The 18,088-nt window shown below is 47.7% G+C and overlaps 1 protein-coding gene across 11 annotated transcripts in view; it reads left to right on the top strand.

Annotated features, from left to right (window-relative positions):
• SLC4A9 (solute carrier family 4 member 9) overlaps nucleotides 1-18,088 on the top strand; it is a 75,280-nt gene that overhangs the window by 17,483 nt on the left and 39,709 nt on the right. For 10 of the 11 annotated variants that reach the window (XR_003094396.1, XR_003094395.1, XM_025205825.1 and 7 more), the window contains 8 exons: nucleotides 1,718-1,779; nucleotides 6,476-6,633; nucleotides 9,708-9,795; nucleotides 10,125-10,279; nucleotides 10,798-10,914; nucleotides 11,798-11,972; nucleotides 15,814-15,947; nucleotides 17,154-17,425. Coding sequence is in view for 9 of the 11 variants with exons in the window: in XM_025205825.1 (XP_025061610.1) it covers nucleotides 1,718-1,779; nucleotides 6,476-6,633; nucleotides 9,708-9,795; nucleotides 10,125-10,279; nucleotides 10,798-10,914; nucleotides 11,798-11,972; nucleotides 15,814-15,947; nucleotides 17,154-17,425 (1,161 nt within the window). In the remaining 2 variants the exon portion in view is untranslated. The remainder of the gene's footprint in view (nucleotides 1-1,717; nucleotides 1,780-6,475; nucleotides 6,634-9,707; nucleotides 9,796-10,124; nucleotides 10,280-10,797; nucleotides 10,915-11,797; nucleotides 11,973-15,813; nucleotides 15,948-17,153; nucleotides 17,426-18,088) is intronic. The other variant, XM_025205817.1, reaches the window with a different exon arrangement.

The raw sequence follows: 18,088 nt of genomic DNA, 5'->3' as shown, positions 1-18,088 counted from the left end.
GGCTAGTAAAGCAACCAAAATGCTGGCTTGCATCCATAGATGCTTCTCAAGCAAATCCTGGGACGTCATTCTCCCCCTGTACTCGGCCTTAGTGAGGCCGCAGCTGGAGTACTGTGTCCAGTTTTGGGCTCCACGATTCAAAAAGGATGTGGAGAAGCTTGAGAGAGTCTAGAGAAGAGCCACGCGCATGATCAGAGGTCAGGGAAGCAGACCCTACGATGACAGGCTGAGAGCCCTGGGGCTCTTTAGCCTGAAAAAGCGCAGGCTCAGGGGTGATCTGATGGCCACCTACAAGTTTATCGGGGTGACCACCAGCATCTGGGGGAACGTTTGTTCACCAGAGCGCCCCAAGGGATGACGAGGTCGAATGGTTACAAACTACTTCAAGATCGTTTCAGGCTGGACATAAGGAAGAACTTCTTTACTGTCCGAGCCCCCAAGGTCTGGAACAGCCTGCCACCGGAGGTGGTTCAAGCGCCTTCATTGAACACCTTCAAGATGAAACTGGATGCTTATCTTGCTGGGATCCTATGACCCCAGCTGACTTCCTGCCCTTTGGGCGGGGGGCTGGACTCAATGATCTTCCGAGGTCCCTTCCAGCCCTGATGTCTATGAAATCTATGAAATCTATGAAGATTAAAAGATCATGGATGCTGAAAGTGAGGGCCAGGAGCACTGGCACAGCCAAGTAGAGGTCCAGAACTGGAAGGGTGAGGCTGCAGGGCAAGGTTAGAGTTGATTCACAGAGCATGGCAGTGGTTTTAGGACTGGAATGACCTAGGGTGAGGAGCATTGGCAGAACTTAATGGATGCCCCAGGATAGGAGATGCAGGGTGTGTCTACATGTGCAATTAATGTGTTCCTGGGCACCCATCTGAACATGCACCCATTGGGAGCAAATTTGCAGGGCTGACAGTAGGCATGGGCTGGTCCCAATCTCCACAGTGCAGGGGGAGCTGTACCTGCTCTGTGGGCAGCTCTCTCCCAGTCATGTGAAGATCATGCCTGGTCAGCATCCCAGTCAATGTCTACATGTACACTTCAGCACATTACTTAATACACCATTTATCTAGTACTTGTATATATTGGTACCAGCAAACGGCATATTATATTATTTTCATGAGCAGTAATTGCTGTGCATGTGTAGACAATGATGCTTTACTGCTCATTAGATTAGTCTAATAGTAAAGCATCTCATGTAGACTCACCCACAGCGGTGCAACAGGTCAGAATTCTAGCACATTGGCAGAGCCTTGCAGGCACTATTGCACAGCACCTGCCTGCACAGTATGTGACTGAAGTTAAGTGCTATTACTCTCTCATCTCTATAAGCCAGGGCTGGGAAAAATGTGCCCTGTGGGCTGGATGCAGCCTGCCAAACCATTCTATCCAGCCCACAGGGCCCCTAAAAAATTTAGAAAATTAATATTAATCTACCCTGGGCTGCCTGTCATGCGGCCCTCGATGGCTTGCCAAAACTCAGTAAGCGGCCCTCTGCCCAAAATAATTGCCCTCCCCTGCTATAAGCACTAAATGCACATGCTATTTTAAAAGCAAAAAGCTATAGACACTTTTCTTCTAGAGATCTTGCCTGTAGGAACAAGTCTAACCAATGAACAACTAGGCTTTAATGATACTGCTTTGCGTACCCTTTACGCTTGTATTGTATGTTCCTTTGTACTTCCTGTTTTTAATGTTTTGTCCCTTTTCCTTGTAGGAAAAGCTAGTAACCTGACAAATCCAGAAGCTGATGTCTCAGAAACACCCCTTAAAGAACAGGTAAAGAAGGCAAAGCTGGACAGAAAACATTAAGTTGTTAGTACAGCTGGATGAAATGTGTAGGTTTGTTCCCTAAAAAACTTGACTTGTGTTCATGCCACTGTGTGTACTCCTAGGGAGGGACGATGTGATTTGTGCATGGGGCAGGGGAAGTTGTGGACTGCCCACTGTGGGCTTGGGACTCCCTGCCCTGCTGCCCTCCCCCTGGGGGCTGCCATGGCCCAGCAAGCGGGACCTGCCATGGAAGGGCAGAGCAGGGTGGGGAAGCTCGCTGCTGCCACCACAGGGAGCCCTGTGCCAGCTGCACCACCATGGCAAGGTGCCCCCTGCCCACCTGGCAGCAGCAGGGACAGTGACAGCAGCAACAGTGCAGAATAGTGCCCCCTTAGGCAGGGGGCATCTCACCTTGACGGTGCAGCTGGCACAGGGCTCCTGCTGGTGGCATCACGAGGCCTCCTTGCCCTGTTCCACCCTACCATACTGGGTTCCACCTGCTGGGTCGCAGAGGCTCCCAAGGAGAGGGCATCGGAGCAGGGAGCTCCACGCCCCACAGTGAGCAGTCTGCATCTTCCTCCATCCTACATGGACTCTGCTAAGCTCCTGTCTGGCTGAGCTGCCCGTGGTGGGGGAGCAGGGGGGAGAGGGGGAGCATGCTCTGCTTGAGAAGAGCTCAGGCTGGGGGCCCCCTCCATTAGGGCTGGAGGGTGCCGGGGGCTGTGGGTTGGAAGTGAGGGGGACCAGCAGGCCCAGGGGGCTGCGGTTTGGTAGTGAGGGACAGTGGCAGGGCTTGGGGAGGCTTTGGCTTGGGAGTGAGAGGCAAAAGCTTGGGAAGGGGCAGAGCATTGGCATATCAGGGCTGCTCAGTACCACAAAGCAGGGAGGGCTTAGCTGAAGTTGGACCCACATTCTGGTGAGTGAAGGGGGCAGGGGGAGCTTTGATTTTTCCATGATAAAAAAAAATAAAAATCAAATGCCAAAACATATAGGTATTTAGAAATTATTTTATTATAATGACTGAGGCACTGGTAGGCTTCCAAATTGCTTTAAAATTGTAAATGTATCAATTAAATATTGTGTTCAACTGATACCTATATTATATATTTTTTTTTATCAGAGAATTTTGGATTTTTTTAAACATAAAAAACCAGGATTCCTAGTTGTGAGTCCCATGGCTGCAGGGTAAAATGGGAGAAGTCTTGCTGGGGTGCTTACAGTGGCTATGCATGGGGGTGCACGAAATTCCCTCCCCCCCCCTCCCCCCAGTTGCTGACTGGCTGCTGGGGGGGGCAATGCCCCCCCAACTCAGGAGGCACCAGTCATCCATGGGTACTTAGCCCATAGAAGAGAATGGGCTCATGAGGCAATGAGATAGTACAATGTTATATCCAATTTGACTAGTTCTGTTCTGAGCCAAAAAGCCAAATCTTTAGGGATTAAAAACATTGATTTTTTTCAACAATAAATACATTTAAAAATCCACAGCAGAACCTCTTTTCCTTAAAAAGTTGCAATAAAAAATCCCCCTTCATGCTGGATCCAGTGTCTGTGGTGCCTTGAGAGGGTGATTTGTGTCCTGGACTTGGTGCCACAGGTGCTGGATCCAGCATGCAGCAGCGGGCTCCTGGACTGGCCCTGTCTAGATGCTGTGTGCAGCACTGGTCCCAGAGTGGATGCTGCATGTGGTGTGTGTCCCGAACCAGCCAGGGTGGGTGCTGTGTGCAGCTCACATTCTGGGCCCTGCACATGGGGCTGGTCCGGCTTGTGCTGTATGTTGTGTGTGGGCAAAGTTGAGACCCAAGGGCAGCACCAGGGGCCAGATGATGGGACTTTGCTACCTGGATCCCACTTGAGGGCCATATATTTGACACCCCTGTTATAAAGCAAAAGTGTGTCTAACAGATTTGTGGATATAGATGTTTATATCTTCCAGCAATTGGCTCAGGTAATCTGGCAATTGTTGCAGTTATGATAATGGCTGTTTGGTGGCTTACTCAAAAGGAGTTGATGGGGCTAATTCTGATCCCCAGAGGCATAACAGGACAGCTGGGCACCCAGGGTAGTGGCAACGCTGAGACAGGAGCAACTTTCAGCTGTTGCCATGCTGCCAGCCTGGCTGTACAGTCATGGTAGCAATGATTATTTTTCTGATGCTTCTCCCACACCCCAACAAATCAGTGCCTAGTGCTGCTGCCTCAGTTGCCCCACCTTAATTATGGTACTGCTGATTTCTAATGGAGAAACATCCCCCCCCCAAAATCCCACATCCCCCAAAAAATCCATTTCAACTTGTCCTAGCTGGAATCTACACAGAGAAACCAAAGTCCCAATGGCATGAGAAGACTGAATTCACTTTATCCTTAAGTGTGGGTTTTTTTCAGCCTAGATTTGAGATCTCTTGATGGAGTAGTGTGTGAGGGGCTTGACCATCGCTGCCCATGCTGAAATACTCAATGGGTGCATCTACACGTCATTATGGCGGCGTTGTTACTGCGCCGTGACTTAGTACTTCCTTTTGAAAGTACTGAATAACAGTGCAGTAACAGCCCCTACTGTGCCATAAGTGCAGCGCATGATTATTTTTAGTAGCTACTCCACCGTAGCAGTGCAGTATAATGGGGGAGTACATTGCTACCGCAGAGTAGCTGCTGGTCACACGTAGATCCCCGTAGTGCATTGATAGGGTGACATAATGTTATATGTAGACATGCCCCATGGGTAACTTAAAGAGTGCAGCCTCCAAGGCTAGGGACAGACATTCAAAAAGCTGGAGCCCGAATTGATTCAATATTTGAAAGTTAGTCTAACCCGGCTAGGCTAAATCAGTTTTGTAACCAGACAGACATCCCAGAAATGCAGGTACATGCCTGCAGTGACTCAGGCTAGAAGCCAGGGAGCTCTAGAGCAGCCCTCCCTTCCTTCCACAGCATGGAGCTAAGGGGTGTGTGGCCAGGCTCTGGCAGGAGCTCTGATTAGCCCAGCAGGGAATTGATAACAGTGTTTATCACCCAATTAAGAAAACAACAGAGGGACATTACCAGTTACTTGTTGATTCTGCCTGTTGATTCAGCAGGGACTGTAGCCAGCACATGGTCTGCTAGCTAATACACAAACACCTCCTCAGCAAGGCAGAGGGGAGTGGGGAACTCCTGCTTAGCAGGGAACTATGATGGGAGTGGGGAAGCAGCCTGCAAGTCTCTGGAGCTCCAGCCAGGGAGCAGAGGGGAGTGACCAACCCTGCTATGGATCAGAGAGCCCTGCCCAGCCCAGAGAGCATGCTGGGATTCTGGGGGAGTCTGGTTTACCTTAAACCAGCAAGGGGGCTGGGACAGACATTGCATAAACTGGTTTGAGCCAAATCAGTTAAGTCTGATACTACATTCAACCAGGTTTATCTCAAACCAGTTTCAGCCATTCTCAAACTGGTTTATGTGCACTGAACACCTGTTTTGGTACAGGTTTAAACCAGTTTCTGATCGCTTAAACCGGTGTATGTGTAATGTCTGTCCCTAGCCCAAGAGCCCAGCCAGTCAGATACGCTTCATCAACACTAAGAGCCAAATACCATTTCACCTCTGTATGTCTAAGTGTCACTTATGTAGCCATAGAAGAGCCATCTTCAGTGCTTATGCAAACTTCAGATTCTGTTTCCCTGGCCCTGCCCCCCTGGAGCAAAAACCATCCCACTGCTGTTTATCCATTTCATCCGATGACTGTTAGATGTAAAATGCAGAAACATGCTGCAGAAATATGATGGCCACTTACATGGCTAGGGAAATGGCACTTAGGTGTATAACAGCAAAATAGGATTTAGTCCTAATTTACCTTGAAATTATGTTCACAACTGTAACTGCCTTGTGTTCAAAGATCTTGTAACAGGTCATGGGGGGTTTAACCCACAAGTGGTGCCCTTTGGCAGCCACTTGTGACCTGCAGGGCTACAGCCTTCCTGTATGCTATTCCTGGGGTTGTCTGTAATGCCTTGATCTTAAGCAATCTGAGAGGCAGTCCTCAATTAGTCCAGAGCAACACTAGATGCTGCTCTCTGCTCTGATCATCATGGGGCACCTCTAGATGAGCCGATCAATAGCACTGCCCTTTTCCCTGGGCTTGCTAGCTCGCCAATTAGTCCAACAAAGTTAATGCCCTCACATAATCTCTTGTATTAGGCTGATAGATCAATTACTGTTAAATCAGGACCTTGCCTGCTGTTATTAACTCCTTCTTGCCTCCCCTTTCAGCCTACTTGCAGAAACCTGTTATCTTCTTTGCCAGCAATTCTGCTTAAGTACAATAATGGTCCCAGGTATAAACCAAATATAAACAGTTCCCAAACAAACAATACCAAATCAGTCCTCAAAACAGAAAGCCTTTGTTTCAGGGCCTTGCCCCGTTCCTGCTGGTTGATCCCAGTTACAGTCCATAACAGACCTACTCACAGTTTCTTCTGCAGTCTCCATCAGAGCTCCTATCAGTTTTCTTGCCTGGATCAGACTGACCCTTTTAGCTGCAGGGCTGGATTTATATGCTTCCTAGGCCCATCTCTTCCAGGTTCCATGTAAAACAGTTTATCTTGAAGGTGTTATGTCCCTTATCCCCTCTTCTTCCATAATGGGGTATAGCAGAGGCTGCTATAACACAGATTATTTTGTTTGCAGCTTTCTGGACAGCTGGACTAATAAATTTCATTTTATTTCAGCTAAAAAATCCGTTCAAGAAGAAGATCCCAGCTGGGGCTGAAGTGTCGAACATTCTTGCTGGAGAAGTCAGCTTTCTAGATAAGCCATTTATTGCCTTCATCCGACTAAAGGAGGCAGTGGGACTTGGGGCCTTGACTGAGGTAGCTTTCCCAAGCAGGTAACACTCAAACAGAGACCACCTCTGTAGAGACTCTTAGGCCTTTTCTTTTTCCTTCCTATCTCTTCAGTTCCTCTGCATATCACACAGACATGTCAATGGTTTGGAGCACAGAACTGATTGGTTCAGGATTGGTAATATAAAATAGAATTTTACTTGCTGAGAACTAAGTGTAAATCTTTCAAAAAACCAAGCATAAAGCCTCCACTGAATTCCCTAGGGAGATGTTCCTTCTTAATGTAGCTTATCATGACATCTAGTTAGGAACTGATCTTGTGGGTATCACTTGGTAAGAGACACTGAGGAGAATCTCACAATTCTCCTCAGTGCTGACTTATTTCCCTACCATAGCACTGGGTCTCTGTCAGTGGGTGTGATATGTCCTATAGCTGTTCCTGAGAGCTGTTACCTGCTTCCTTTGTGCTCACCTGCCACACCTTGATGTAAAACAAATAGAGGGGAAGCTGAGTGTTGCAAAAAAGGAAAACAGAGCCCTCTTAACAGGGAATACATGGTCTTCACAGGGATTCACCTCCCCTACACCCTGTCCTCACCCCACCTGCTGGGATGGACCTATGATCTTTCAAGTATGCCCAAGTCTTTTGACCCCTGGCTCACCCAATTTCCCACCACTTATTTAGACCTTTCCAAGTCACAAATTCCCCAGGGCTCAATTCATATGCACACTCTAGACCAAAGGGGTCCTTATTTATGGCTATTCACTCTGAGATTCCAGCATCAATCACTAAGTCCTTGTACTTCTTTGATTGATGGATTTTTTTATCAATTAATTCTTTTTTATGCCTCCTCAATCACATGTTCACTGTCCTCGAACTTATCAAATCAGTGAGCCTTCCTTAGCGATACCCTTCAGCCAGTCCCACCATTGCCAGGCTGTCAGCTCAATAAACTGGCTCCCAGAGAGGCTTCCCAGCCACTCCCTGCACAAAGATGCTTACCTCATGTCCCAGTCCCAGCACCAGTGGGATGAGTGGCTGACACTTCTCCACTGGTTACTCTTCACCGGCTTCTGCTCCAACTGCCCAAGGCTTGTCCCCGGGCTGGGACTCAGGTCCGTTGTGCTCCTGGACTCTCTCTGTGCCTCTGCACAGAAATGCACCACTCTCCTCTGGGAGACCATGCACTCCCCTCTCCAGGGGTGTTATGATTTGGCCCTCTCCTTTGGGCCCGCCGCACCTCCCAGGAGCCAATCACCCACAGCTGCCCAGGCATATGGCTGCCTGCAGCTGGGGCCCACTGGCACTTCTAGGGTTATTCCCAGATGGACTTGCTGGCAGCGGTCAGCCAATGACCCTGGTTGCACTCGGGGTCCTGCTCATAACAGGGTCTGGAGAATGGCTTCCTGTTACAGTATCCATTCTTGAAAGTGGCTGACTGAAGGAGACATGGTCATGAGTATCCAGTGGCATTTCTGCTGTTGGAGTGCCTGCCCCATGCGAATCCAAGAAAGTCAAATGAGATCAATGTCACTTTATCCCAATTTGTGTGTCCCTGTCATACAAATGTATCTTCCTATTAAAGGATAAGTTTGCTGGGAGCTGCTCTGGCGTCAGTGTAACATATTCATGGTCCCCTATGGGACTCCTAAATTCTACCGGCACCAGGAGCCACATAAACAACTTCCAGGCTGACAGTACAGGGTCTCTCAATCATATTTCTCAATCTCAACTCAGGTGCGCTGCAGGGCCCCACCTAAAATACTGACACTGTGCTGTCAGTCTCTCCTAATAATCTACATTTGGTAGAAGCAACAGATAGGACACATACAAAGTAGGTAACAATTTCCCACTTGTTGCCAGAATGGAATAACAGGGGCCTGATGGGGCCCTGGAGAGTGAAAACCAGGGGAAAATCCTGCACTGGCCCACAAGGGGCTAAATAAGATGGGTCTCAGTAGTGAAGCTTCTCTAGCACTAGTTGACTCTGTGCTAGCAAACATTTTGCAGATGATTTCTGAAGACTTGGCAGCTTTGGTTGCGTTGTGTAAGCAGTGAGCTGGAAACAGGAAGAGCCTGATTTAAAAAAAAAAAACTTTTGCTTTATAGAACTAAGCCCTGTGCTGCTGGGGCTGTGGCTTCTACACAAAACAAAACAAACTGTCTTGTGAACTGTGTGGGATCTCAGTATCACCACTTTCCTTAGACAGACAGCCCTCTCATCCCTTGATTCCTCCTTCCTTCCAGCTGCCTTGATGGACAGCACAAGGGCTTCATATTTACTGACTGGATTTTCCAAAGCCCTCACCATTGGTCTAACTATGCTGCTGCTAAAGTCAATGCCTTACTACTCCCACTGAATTCTATGGCAGTTTATCATAGTTAACTCTAAGAAGCAGAGGCATAATGGGCAGTGTCTGTGCCCTAGGTAAACCTGGCAAGAGAGCTGGGGGTGAGAGGGAGGGTAGCAGGTGAGGTGTCACTGCTGTGCACTGGAAGGGTGGGGGTTCCAAGACCAAGGGTGGGTGTGGGACTATTACCTATGCTGGGGACTCAAAAGCAGTCCCTGGCTGCTGTAGTGACAACCACAGCATGGTCTGCTCACCCTGGTTGTTGCTCCTACAGCAGCAGAGCTGTGTTCAGGCATCCAGTTGCTATGTCAAAAGCAATGCCATCGGGCTGCTCTTTTTCCAGGGACATGGACTCCTTGGGGGTGGCGGCCAATTCTGGTACTTCTCCTAAGCTGGTACCTGGGGCTGATGTCCCAGCTGCCCACCCCAAGATACACTATTGCTAAGGACAGCCCAACACTATTTTAGACCAGCACTGTTCACCTTTCATAGATTCATAGATTCATAGAATCTATGAAACACTAGTTCACTAGTCACTTCAGAGTTCAGAGGATAGGTAATGGTAATACATGTACTTCAATCTGACAAAGCCTTCATAAACCACCTTCCACAGCCTGGGGGACCATGTTCTCTTTCAACAGCATGCCAAGACCACCTCAGAGAATGCCTCAGTCTCTGAAACACCGAGTCCTGCCTGTAGGAAGATCTCTGAAAAGGAAAAGAGCAGTTACTCTGGAAATCTGTGTTGTTTCTGTGTTCCCTTTAGGTTCCTTTTCATCCTCCTGGGCCCCAGAGCCAAAGTGAAAGCTTACCATGAGATTGGAAGGGCCATGGCCACGTTACTCACGGATGAGGTGAGTCCATATGTCTGGAAAAGTGCTGTATGTATCTAGAAGTTGTATGAGGTGTCAGCATTAGCCCTTTGTTCCCTGTGTGTGAGGCAAGCTAGAAAAAGCTAATGGGAGGCAATGGGTGCTCTCAGTACCCTGCTAGCACTGCCAAAAGCTGGCTGAGCATGCAGGACATGGTGGGTTATAAGAGTCCTTACTTCAGATCAGGACAGAAGTCATGGCCTAGCAGTTCCTCTGCTTATACCTGTGCAGTGCTGGTACACTTAGTTTTCATCACAGACAGTGGCTGAGCACAGGGATGGATTTGATGGTATAAATGCATTTCCTTCCAGCTCTTCCAGAGAGTTGCTCATTGGGCTCAGGACAGAGAAGACCTCATTGCAGGAATTGATGAGTTTCTGGATGAGCTGACAGTGTTGCCTCCAGGCAAATGGGACCCAACCATCCGAATCCCTCCACCAAAATGCCTGCCCTCTCCACATAAAAGGTACCAAGGGATGAGCACCCAGCAAGCAACTAGGTCTCTTTTTCTTAAGATCAGAGGTAGGCCCAAGGCACAAAGTAAAGCTCAGCACTAGGCATTTAGGTCCAGACCAGATCAGCTAGTGCTAGTCAGTGGCTCTTGGAGACTGGGAGATTAAAGCCACCCCTGCTGATTCTGGCCCAATGAACTCAGATGAGCTTCAGAACAGGGTGTTCTTGGGAGAGATGTCGCTAATTCCTCTTTTAAAAAATAAGTGTTGTGTGTGGCCACTACCTTGCCACTGGACCCTTCATTTCATGTGAAGGTAAAAGCACTATAACATTGTCTCCATTTCTGGTTTATTCATGCTACTGTGGTGAAACTTAGTGCCTCTAGGGTGAGCAGTTGTACTCAGACTCCCAGAGAACAGTCAAGTTAAGAATCCAGTAGTAAAAATCACCAGAGGAAACAGTGTTTGATTTGTTTGTGAAGAGGGTTCTGATCTGAAACTGTCCATCTGGATTCCTTTGTGTTTGTCTTAGGATATCTATGCACTTACGGGAATGGAAATCTCACTGCAATGGGAACCTATGTGCCACTGAGGACAGACATGCCCATGGGCACCAGCATGTCAGTGAAGAGCTGAAGAGAACAGGGAGGTATGCACCCAGTCAAGGGTTGGGCTTTTCTCCAGAATCATCCCCAGAGAAATCTGCTTCACAGACAGGCAGCCAGATTCAGCCCTTGTGTGAATTCAGCAGAACTTGCAGGTGCAGTTCCATTTAGTCAGTGGATTAGTGCCCATTTATACCAATGCTCAGTTTGGTCTTGAACATGGGAGTCCCATAGAAAGCGTACCATCCTGGCACAGAGTAGATGTAGGTTCATTCCTTAACCTGTTTTTCTTCCTGTTAGCAGGGCTTGGGGCTCTCTCATGTGGTACTCACATGAGAAACCTGGGCTGGATTTCCATACCACAAGGTGAAGGCACACCTAAAACCCAGATTAAATTTTTGGGCCTGGGTTGGATTCCTAGGGACAGTCAGAGGAGATACAGTGAGGTGTATACTGACTTCATGTTTTTGTGAATGAGTTAGTATGGGGTAGTCTCGTGTTTTCATAGTGCCTCACTATATGGGGATTGTCTCTGATGGATGCTTCTAAGACCTGCTACAAGACAAATAATAAATAAATAATATTGATGGTGCTGGTTGGGATTTTCACTGTAATATGGGAGCTAAAACTGACTTTGGGCCAATACAGGCAAGGCTTTTTTGGTGATATCTTTATCACCAGAAAGATAACCAAACTTATAACTGGGCTACTAAAAAGAGCAGCCTGAACAAAAGCATTCGGTTCAGTTGCTTCTTTGACCTTGTTGCTTCAGGAGAGGAGGTGGTTCTGCTATTGCATTCTCTTTGCAGAGCTTTCTCAGGTTAGGCTTGGCTAAGCAGACAGCTTTGCTCCCATGGGGTAGATTGGTTGGCTTGGTTCATTATTAATCTCTCTCTTGAATTTCCCTATTTCCATGTTGGCCTGCAGGTTATTTGGAGGACTGGTAAAGGACATCCGAAGAAAGGCCCCTTGGTACTGGAGCGATTTCTATGATGCGCTGAACATCCAGTGTTTTTCAGCTATTCTCTATATCTACCTGGCGACTGTTACCAATGCAATTACTTTTGGTGGCATGCTGGGAGATGCTACAGATAACATGCAGGTCTGTGTTAGCTTCACGCTCAGACTCCTTCCTGCAGGCCATGCGATATGTTCTCTCTGCAGTTGCTTCATTACCTTTCTTGCCCTGGTGAACATTTTGTCAAAAGTGGAATATATCAGAACTAAACCAAGTGCTGGCTGCCCTAATGTTAATGGTGATATGTTTAAGGTGCATATAAGAGTATGTTGTCAGGAAGGGTGCATCAGAAAGCAAAGCTAACACTGTGGTCTCTCCATAATATTATTTGGGGGAAACAACTCAAGTGTTTTCCAACTCACGCTCATTAGTTCTCACATGCTGTGTGCATCTTTCTGCCAAGCTTGCAGCTGTTGCTTATGCTTTCAATTACTCACCTACTATGCAACCACTTTGGCCAGAAAACTGGTTGTAACAATTCCTGCATAGTGATAACTTTCACTCTCCTCTATGCATGAGATGCTGGGGGCCATATGCAAGACAAGACAAGACAAAACAAGACAGTTGATATACATATGCATAGTTGATATAAATATGCATCGATTCCCTGGAGTTTATCACTTGGAGATCTCAAAGCACTTTAGAAAGAAGGATATCATGATCCTCATATTAGAGATGAGGAAATAAAGTATAGGCAAGTAAGTGGTCTCACCCACAATCCCATAGCAAATCAGTGGCACAGACAGTAATAGATCTCATATCTCCTAACACTCCTTGCAGTCTTTTATTTTAGCCACTAAACTACAGTGTCTCATTTCTGTATACTGGTTTGCTCAGCATGCAGATACACCACATAGTGCATTTCTGTCTCTCTGAGGAGTGGGTATGGCAGGGATGGCCAGCCTGTATGACACAAGAGGCATAGGAAGCCTCTGTGTGTGACAAATGGCAAGAGGGGAGGCAACAGGCAGATGGAGAAGGGAGCAGAAAGCAGAGCAGCAGGTCAGACAAGGGAAGGGAATTGGCACTCTGGGAGGCTAAGGGACTAATTAGTGGTAGGCCTGACAAAAAGGTTGGCCCTCACTGAGCTATGGTATGGGGCATGTGGGTTGAGAGAGGTTGCTTTGGAATAAAGTAGCTAATGAACAGGCAGAACAATAGACAGGAACTGTACCCAACTTGAAGTGCCTGGAGAAACACCAGCAGGGGGCTCTGGCACTCTTGCTAGTACCTGTCAGTCTGCCAATTCCTGTAAGCCAGTGTTTCTCAACCTTTGTAGATTCAAGGCATGCCTCGTTAGGGTTGCCAAATCTGGTTGAAGCTATTCTGGGAGATTTTTTTCCCCAACGTGATGTAATATCATTAATTGTACTGTTCAACCCGTTCACAATATCAATCTTCCAGATTGCTTTCAACAGTCACCGGGAGATCAATGCTGATTCCAGTAGACTCCTGGCCAGTTCGGTAGGGTTGGCAACCCTACACCTTGTTAGACTCAAGATGCCCCTCAGAAGATGCTAGCTCTTAGTTTTCACTCATTTTTGACTACAGGAAAATAATAGAGCAATTCTTCTGATGCAAAGAACTCTGAAAGACCTCAACAGGTCAGAATGTTTTTAACACATGAATTCCTATTTGAAATCTCTGGATTTATCTTGTGAATCATGTCTGCACGCCTAACAGTGCTAACATTGCATGACACCCCATGGCACCCTTGAAAGGATCTCAGGGCATTCCAGGGTGCTGCATCACCCTGGTTGAGAATAGGTGCTGTAAATGAACCAGGTGCAGTTGGAGACAGATGTGAATGGAAGGGGAAAGGTTCAGTTAAAAGGGTTCCCTGGAATGACTGAAACTCCTGGCTGAGTTTTGTCCCTGAAAGCAGCTGAACAGTACCCTGGATCCAACCAACTGCGAGCTTCTCTGCTGGGTTTCAGTGTCACCAGTATAACACCACCACAATTCTTAGATAAATTCTACACTCCTTTATAACCTAAATTAGAACCATGGGTCAAGCCTCTATCAGATGAGCTAAATCCTCTCCTAGTTACTTAGGAGCAGAGCAAGTGCCTTAGAACCCCTTTGGGCAACAACACACATGCAAACCCAGTTCATTACTCTGACACTGCAGAATTCACATTTAGCACAGAGATGGCTGCCCAGAGAACTCACTTGCCTTGGCCATGTCCTCCTGCGTAAAGAGTCTGAGCTCATGGGGTCTTCAGAGTGAGGTGTGATGGACTAGTCTGTGTGCAGAACATTGTGCATACTCCTCTTGCCTTGTTCTGTCTCTGGTAATAATCTTCTGTGACCCTGAACCAGTAGCATAATTTGGGCTGAGCAAGTAGGGTACCAGCCCTGGGCCTCCATTTAGTGGGACACCAAAGTTGCACCTCCCCAGAGAATCTATGGAGCTGCAGCAGCAGCTCTGCACTAGTTAGGCAGGCCACCCTGTACCAGCAGCAGTCAGGGACTTGGAGTCCTTGGGGCAGGTAGAACTGACCACCCCCTGCTCTTCAGTGCTGTACATTCCTTTGCCCCCCAGCAAGGTTTTGTCCAGGGCACAAAACCTACTAGAAACACCTCCGCCCTGAACTGGTCATTTTAGTTATCTGTGCCCTGGCTTAACTATTTTATGGGAACTGAGAACCCACAGTTTCTGGGAACTGAGACCAAATAAGTAAATCTTGGTCAGCACTTTGCAGTGAAGGGTGCTATATGAAGCCTTAGGGTTACTGGCTTCTCCTTTCTCTGGCAGAATAACTCAGCAGCAGGGAGATGGCATATAAGGAAATGGAGGCATAGGTAGGAAGAGAAAGATAGAACTTACTCAGCCTCTTGGGCGTAAAATTTTGGCAGTTGTTAATGTTTTGTTTGCGTGACTAGAACTTGTTGGCAGTAGTAACAATAAGTGAGTGAGCAGGACATGAGCCCTAGGCGCTGCCTAAAAGGGGGAGCTCTGGAATTGAGCTGGAGGAAGGGCTCATCTTCCTGGCCCTGATCCTCTTCTTCCCTCCCCCCACACAACCGTGCACCTTCCCTGCAGTGACTCCAGCTCCAGCAGTCAGAAGAGCAGAGCAGAGCAGAGCACAGCAATGGTGGCAGCACAGGGTGTAGTTGGTGGAAGCAGCACAGTGTAGGGGCAGTGGCCAGAGGTTCCCTGCTATGGGGCAAAGATGTCACCTCCCTGAAAATTGGTGTGTTTTTGGCTATCCAACATGTCTTGGCAGGAAAAAAAGGAAATGACATCTCCCACAGCAGCAGCGAACCTTCAGCCTCTGCTTAGCAGCATCAGCTAAACATAAGAAAATGATTCATAGTCACAGAGAAAATGTCTTAGGCAGATGCAGCTTGAACAGTGGTGGGCTGAACATTTAAAGAGAATGGCACCACTCCTGCTAGCAAAGCCTTTTTCCAAGTACCAGCTGCTAATCAATTCAGGCTGACAGAACTAGCACTAGGGGGATAGCTACACTGCTATTTAAGATTGACCCTCATGGCTGTGCTCTGCCAGAAGAAGCAATGTGTGCTGTGGAGCCTTGTCTCTGTGTTACTTTGTGACAACTGCTCATTGCACTTCCTGTTCCTTGAACAGAACCCTTCTAGGAATTAGTCTGAAGACCACTTATCTTTCCTTCTGTGTTTGTTTCTAATTATAACCAATATACATAGAAAGTATAGAAGGGCCAAAAGTTCGGAGTAAGGGACTGTGAGATAAGTGCTGGAAGACTTCCTGTGCTTGTGCCTTGCCACCCTTAGGTGAATTCCTGACACATTGCAGGAAGAAGCAGGCTCCACCTTGGACCCCAAAGTTCAGCCTGTCTTTTAAAACTGAGCTGACTGCTGCTGGAAAGCAACTTTAGGGGTATTCAACGTAGCTCAGCAACTATGAACTGATGCTTAGTTGAGTTTGGTTCTGTTTCAGGGGGTGCTGGAGAGTTTCCTGGGTACTGCCATTGCTGGAGCTACCTTTTGCCTCTTTGCTGGCCAGCCCTTGACCATCCTGAGTAGCACTGGTCCTGTGCTAGTATTTGAAAGACTCCTCTTCTCTTTTAGCAAGTAAGTAGAGCACTTCTGCAGAATGTCCTTGTCCTGAAGGAGTGAACCTGCACCTGGTGGTCTCCCCAAACTTCTTCTAATGGAACTTTCAGCTCTTGGGAAACTGGCTAATCCCCACTGCTTCATGTAGGGGTTGCGCTGGGCTAAGGTTTAGGGTTAGAGTTGCATTAAAGGCAGAGGTGTTAAACTCATCCTCCCCGGTAGGCCAGATGGGTGATGTGGGACTGGTCTGAGGGCTGGATTAGGCCCATTGATTCTTTCCCCCTTCTCAGCATACCTGATCAGGTGGCTGCTCTTGCTGGTCTGGGACCTGTGCTGTGTGTGGTGCAGCACAGGCCCAGCATCAGCTAGAGCAGGCATCGTGTGCAATGCGTATCCCAGAGCAGGCACCACATGTGGCAGAGTCCAGCCAGGGCAGTCATTGCATGCAGCATGGCTGCTGCTCCCGTCAGACTGTGCCACAAATGGTGCCCATTCTGGCCGCTCTGGGACCTTCACCCCACACAGTGCAGGACCCAGACTGGCTGGAGTGGCTGCTGAATCAGGTGTGCTGGGGGAGGGAGAGGGGAAGGAGGGGGGTGAGGGGATCCACGAGCAGGATCCATATGTTTGACATCCCTGCTTCAATTGAAAACAATTTCTGTGAGGAGGGGCCACGCTGCTACTCTTGGAAGAAGCCAACACCCCCACTGCCCTTATTCCCTCTTCTAAAAACCAACTTGTTCCAGAATCCTGTTTTGACCTAACTCTCTTCTGATGTGAGGGTCCAGATGCCACATACCCCCAACCATTAGGTCACTGTGTCCATTCTTACATATCTTGCACCCCAGCATCAGAGCAGGGACATATTCTAGAAGATTCATAATCTGATTTAAACTAGAGGACTGGAGATAGCCAGACATGATACAGTTACCCAGAGTGAATCCCTAGACACACTGAGATTGGTTCAGCCACTGCTGACCCAGAGTTCTAGCTTATTGCTCTGCCTATGGCCATGACATTAGAAGATGTTTTTAAAGCTCAAACTCTGCCTGAGAATTAGACAAATGGGGTGTATTCCCAACTCGATGAGTAACTCACAGCATGTCTTGGTGTGTAGAAAAAGCATAACTGATGTTTATACAGTACCTTGAGATCTTTGGACACAGGGCTAATAGAGCTTTTTGACATGCTTTCTGAAATGCTCGAGTCCATTCCTTCCACCAGAGACTACAGTCTGAACTATTTGGAATTTCGCCTCTGGATTGGCCTCTGGGTGGCATTTTTTGGCTTGATTCTGGTAGCTACTGAAGCAAGTTACCTGGTGCAGTATTTTACCCGCTTCACTGAGGAAGGCTTCTGTGCCCTCATCAGCCTCATATTCATCTATGATTCTGTGAAGAAAATGCTGAGCCTGGCTGATTACTTCCCTATCAACTGGAATTTCAAGATCAATGACATCACCCACTACAACTGCATCTGCAATTTATCTGGCACAGGTAAGAGTAGATTTCATGCATTTGGAGGACCTTTTGTTTTCTTCAGCTGCTGCCCCTTGGCAATGTGCTTTGGTCAGGAGAGCGGATATCGACACCTCAGTGCAGAAGAAATAATGTTTTCTATAGTGTTGCTCCACTCTGAAGAGTGACTGTTATTTATTTTTGTATAATGGCTGTAGAGACCAGGAATCTGCTCTGCAAAATTTTGCATAGACCAGGGGTATGAAACTTACTAGGTCCCACAGGCTAGATCCAGACTAAGGGGCTTCTCACAGGCTGGATTTAGACAGTGGGACTTCCTACAGGCTGAGTGACCAGAGATGTATTTTAGTCTTCAGGACCAACTAAACCCCCTGGTTTTGGCAGCAGGAAAGGGGGAGGCATTAAAGTGGGGAGGCATCAAATCTCTGGGTTCTAAAGCTGTGCCAAATCAGTAAGGATTAGTGCCAGCTCCAAAGGTACTCTGGCAGATATGGGGATGAGCCCCATGGGCCAGATTCAGCCCACAGAGTTGGGTGGTCCAGCCCACAGGAAGCTCCATGGGCCACGTTTCACACTCCTGGTATAGATATAAACCTAAGAGATAGTCTTTGCTATGAACAGCTTTCAGTCTATCAGGTAGACATAAGCATTAAGAAACAATGAGACAATGTCAGTCAGCAG

The sequence above is a fragment of the Alligator sinensis genome, unplaced genomic scaffold (assembly GCF_000455745.1).
Source record: "Alligator sinensis unplaced genomic scaffold, ASM45574v1 scaffold156_1, whole genome shotgun sequence".
In the NCBI taxonomy this organism is placed as follows: Eukaryota; Metazoa; Chordata; order Crocodylia; family Alligatoridae; genus Alligator; species Alligator sinensis.
This window is presented reverse-complemented; position numbering and strand designations above follow the sequence as displayed.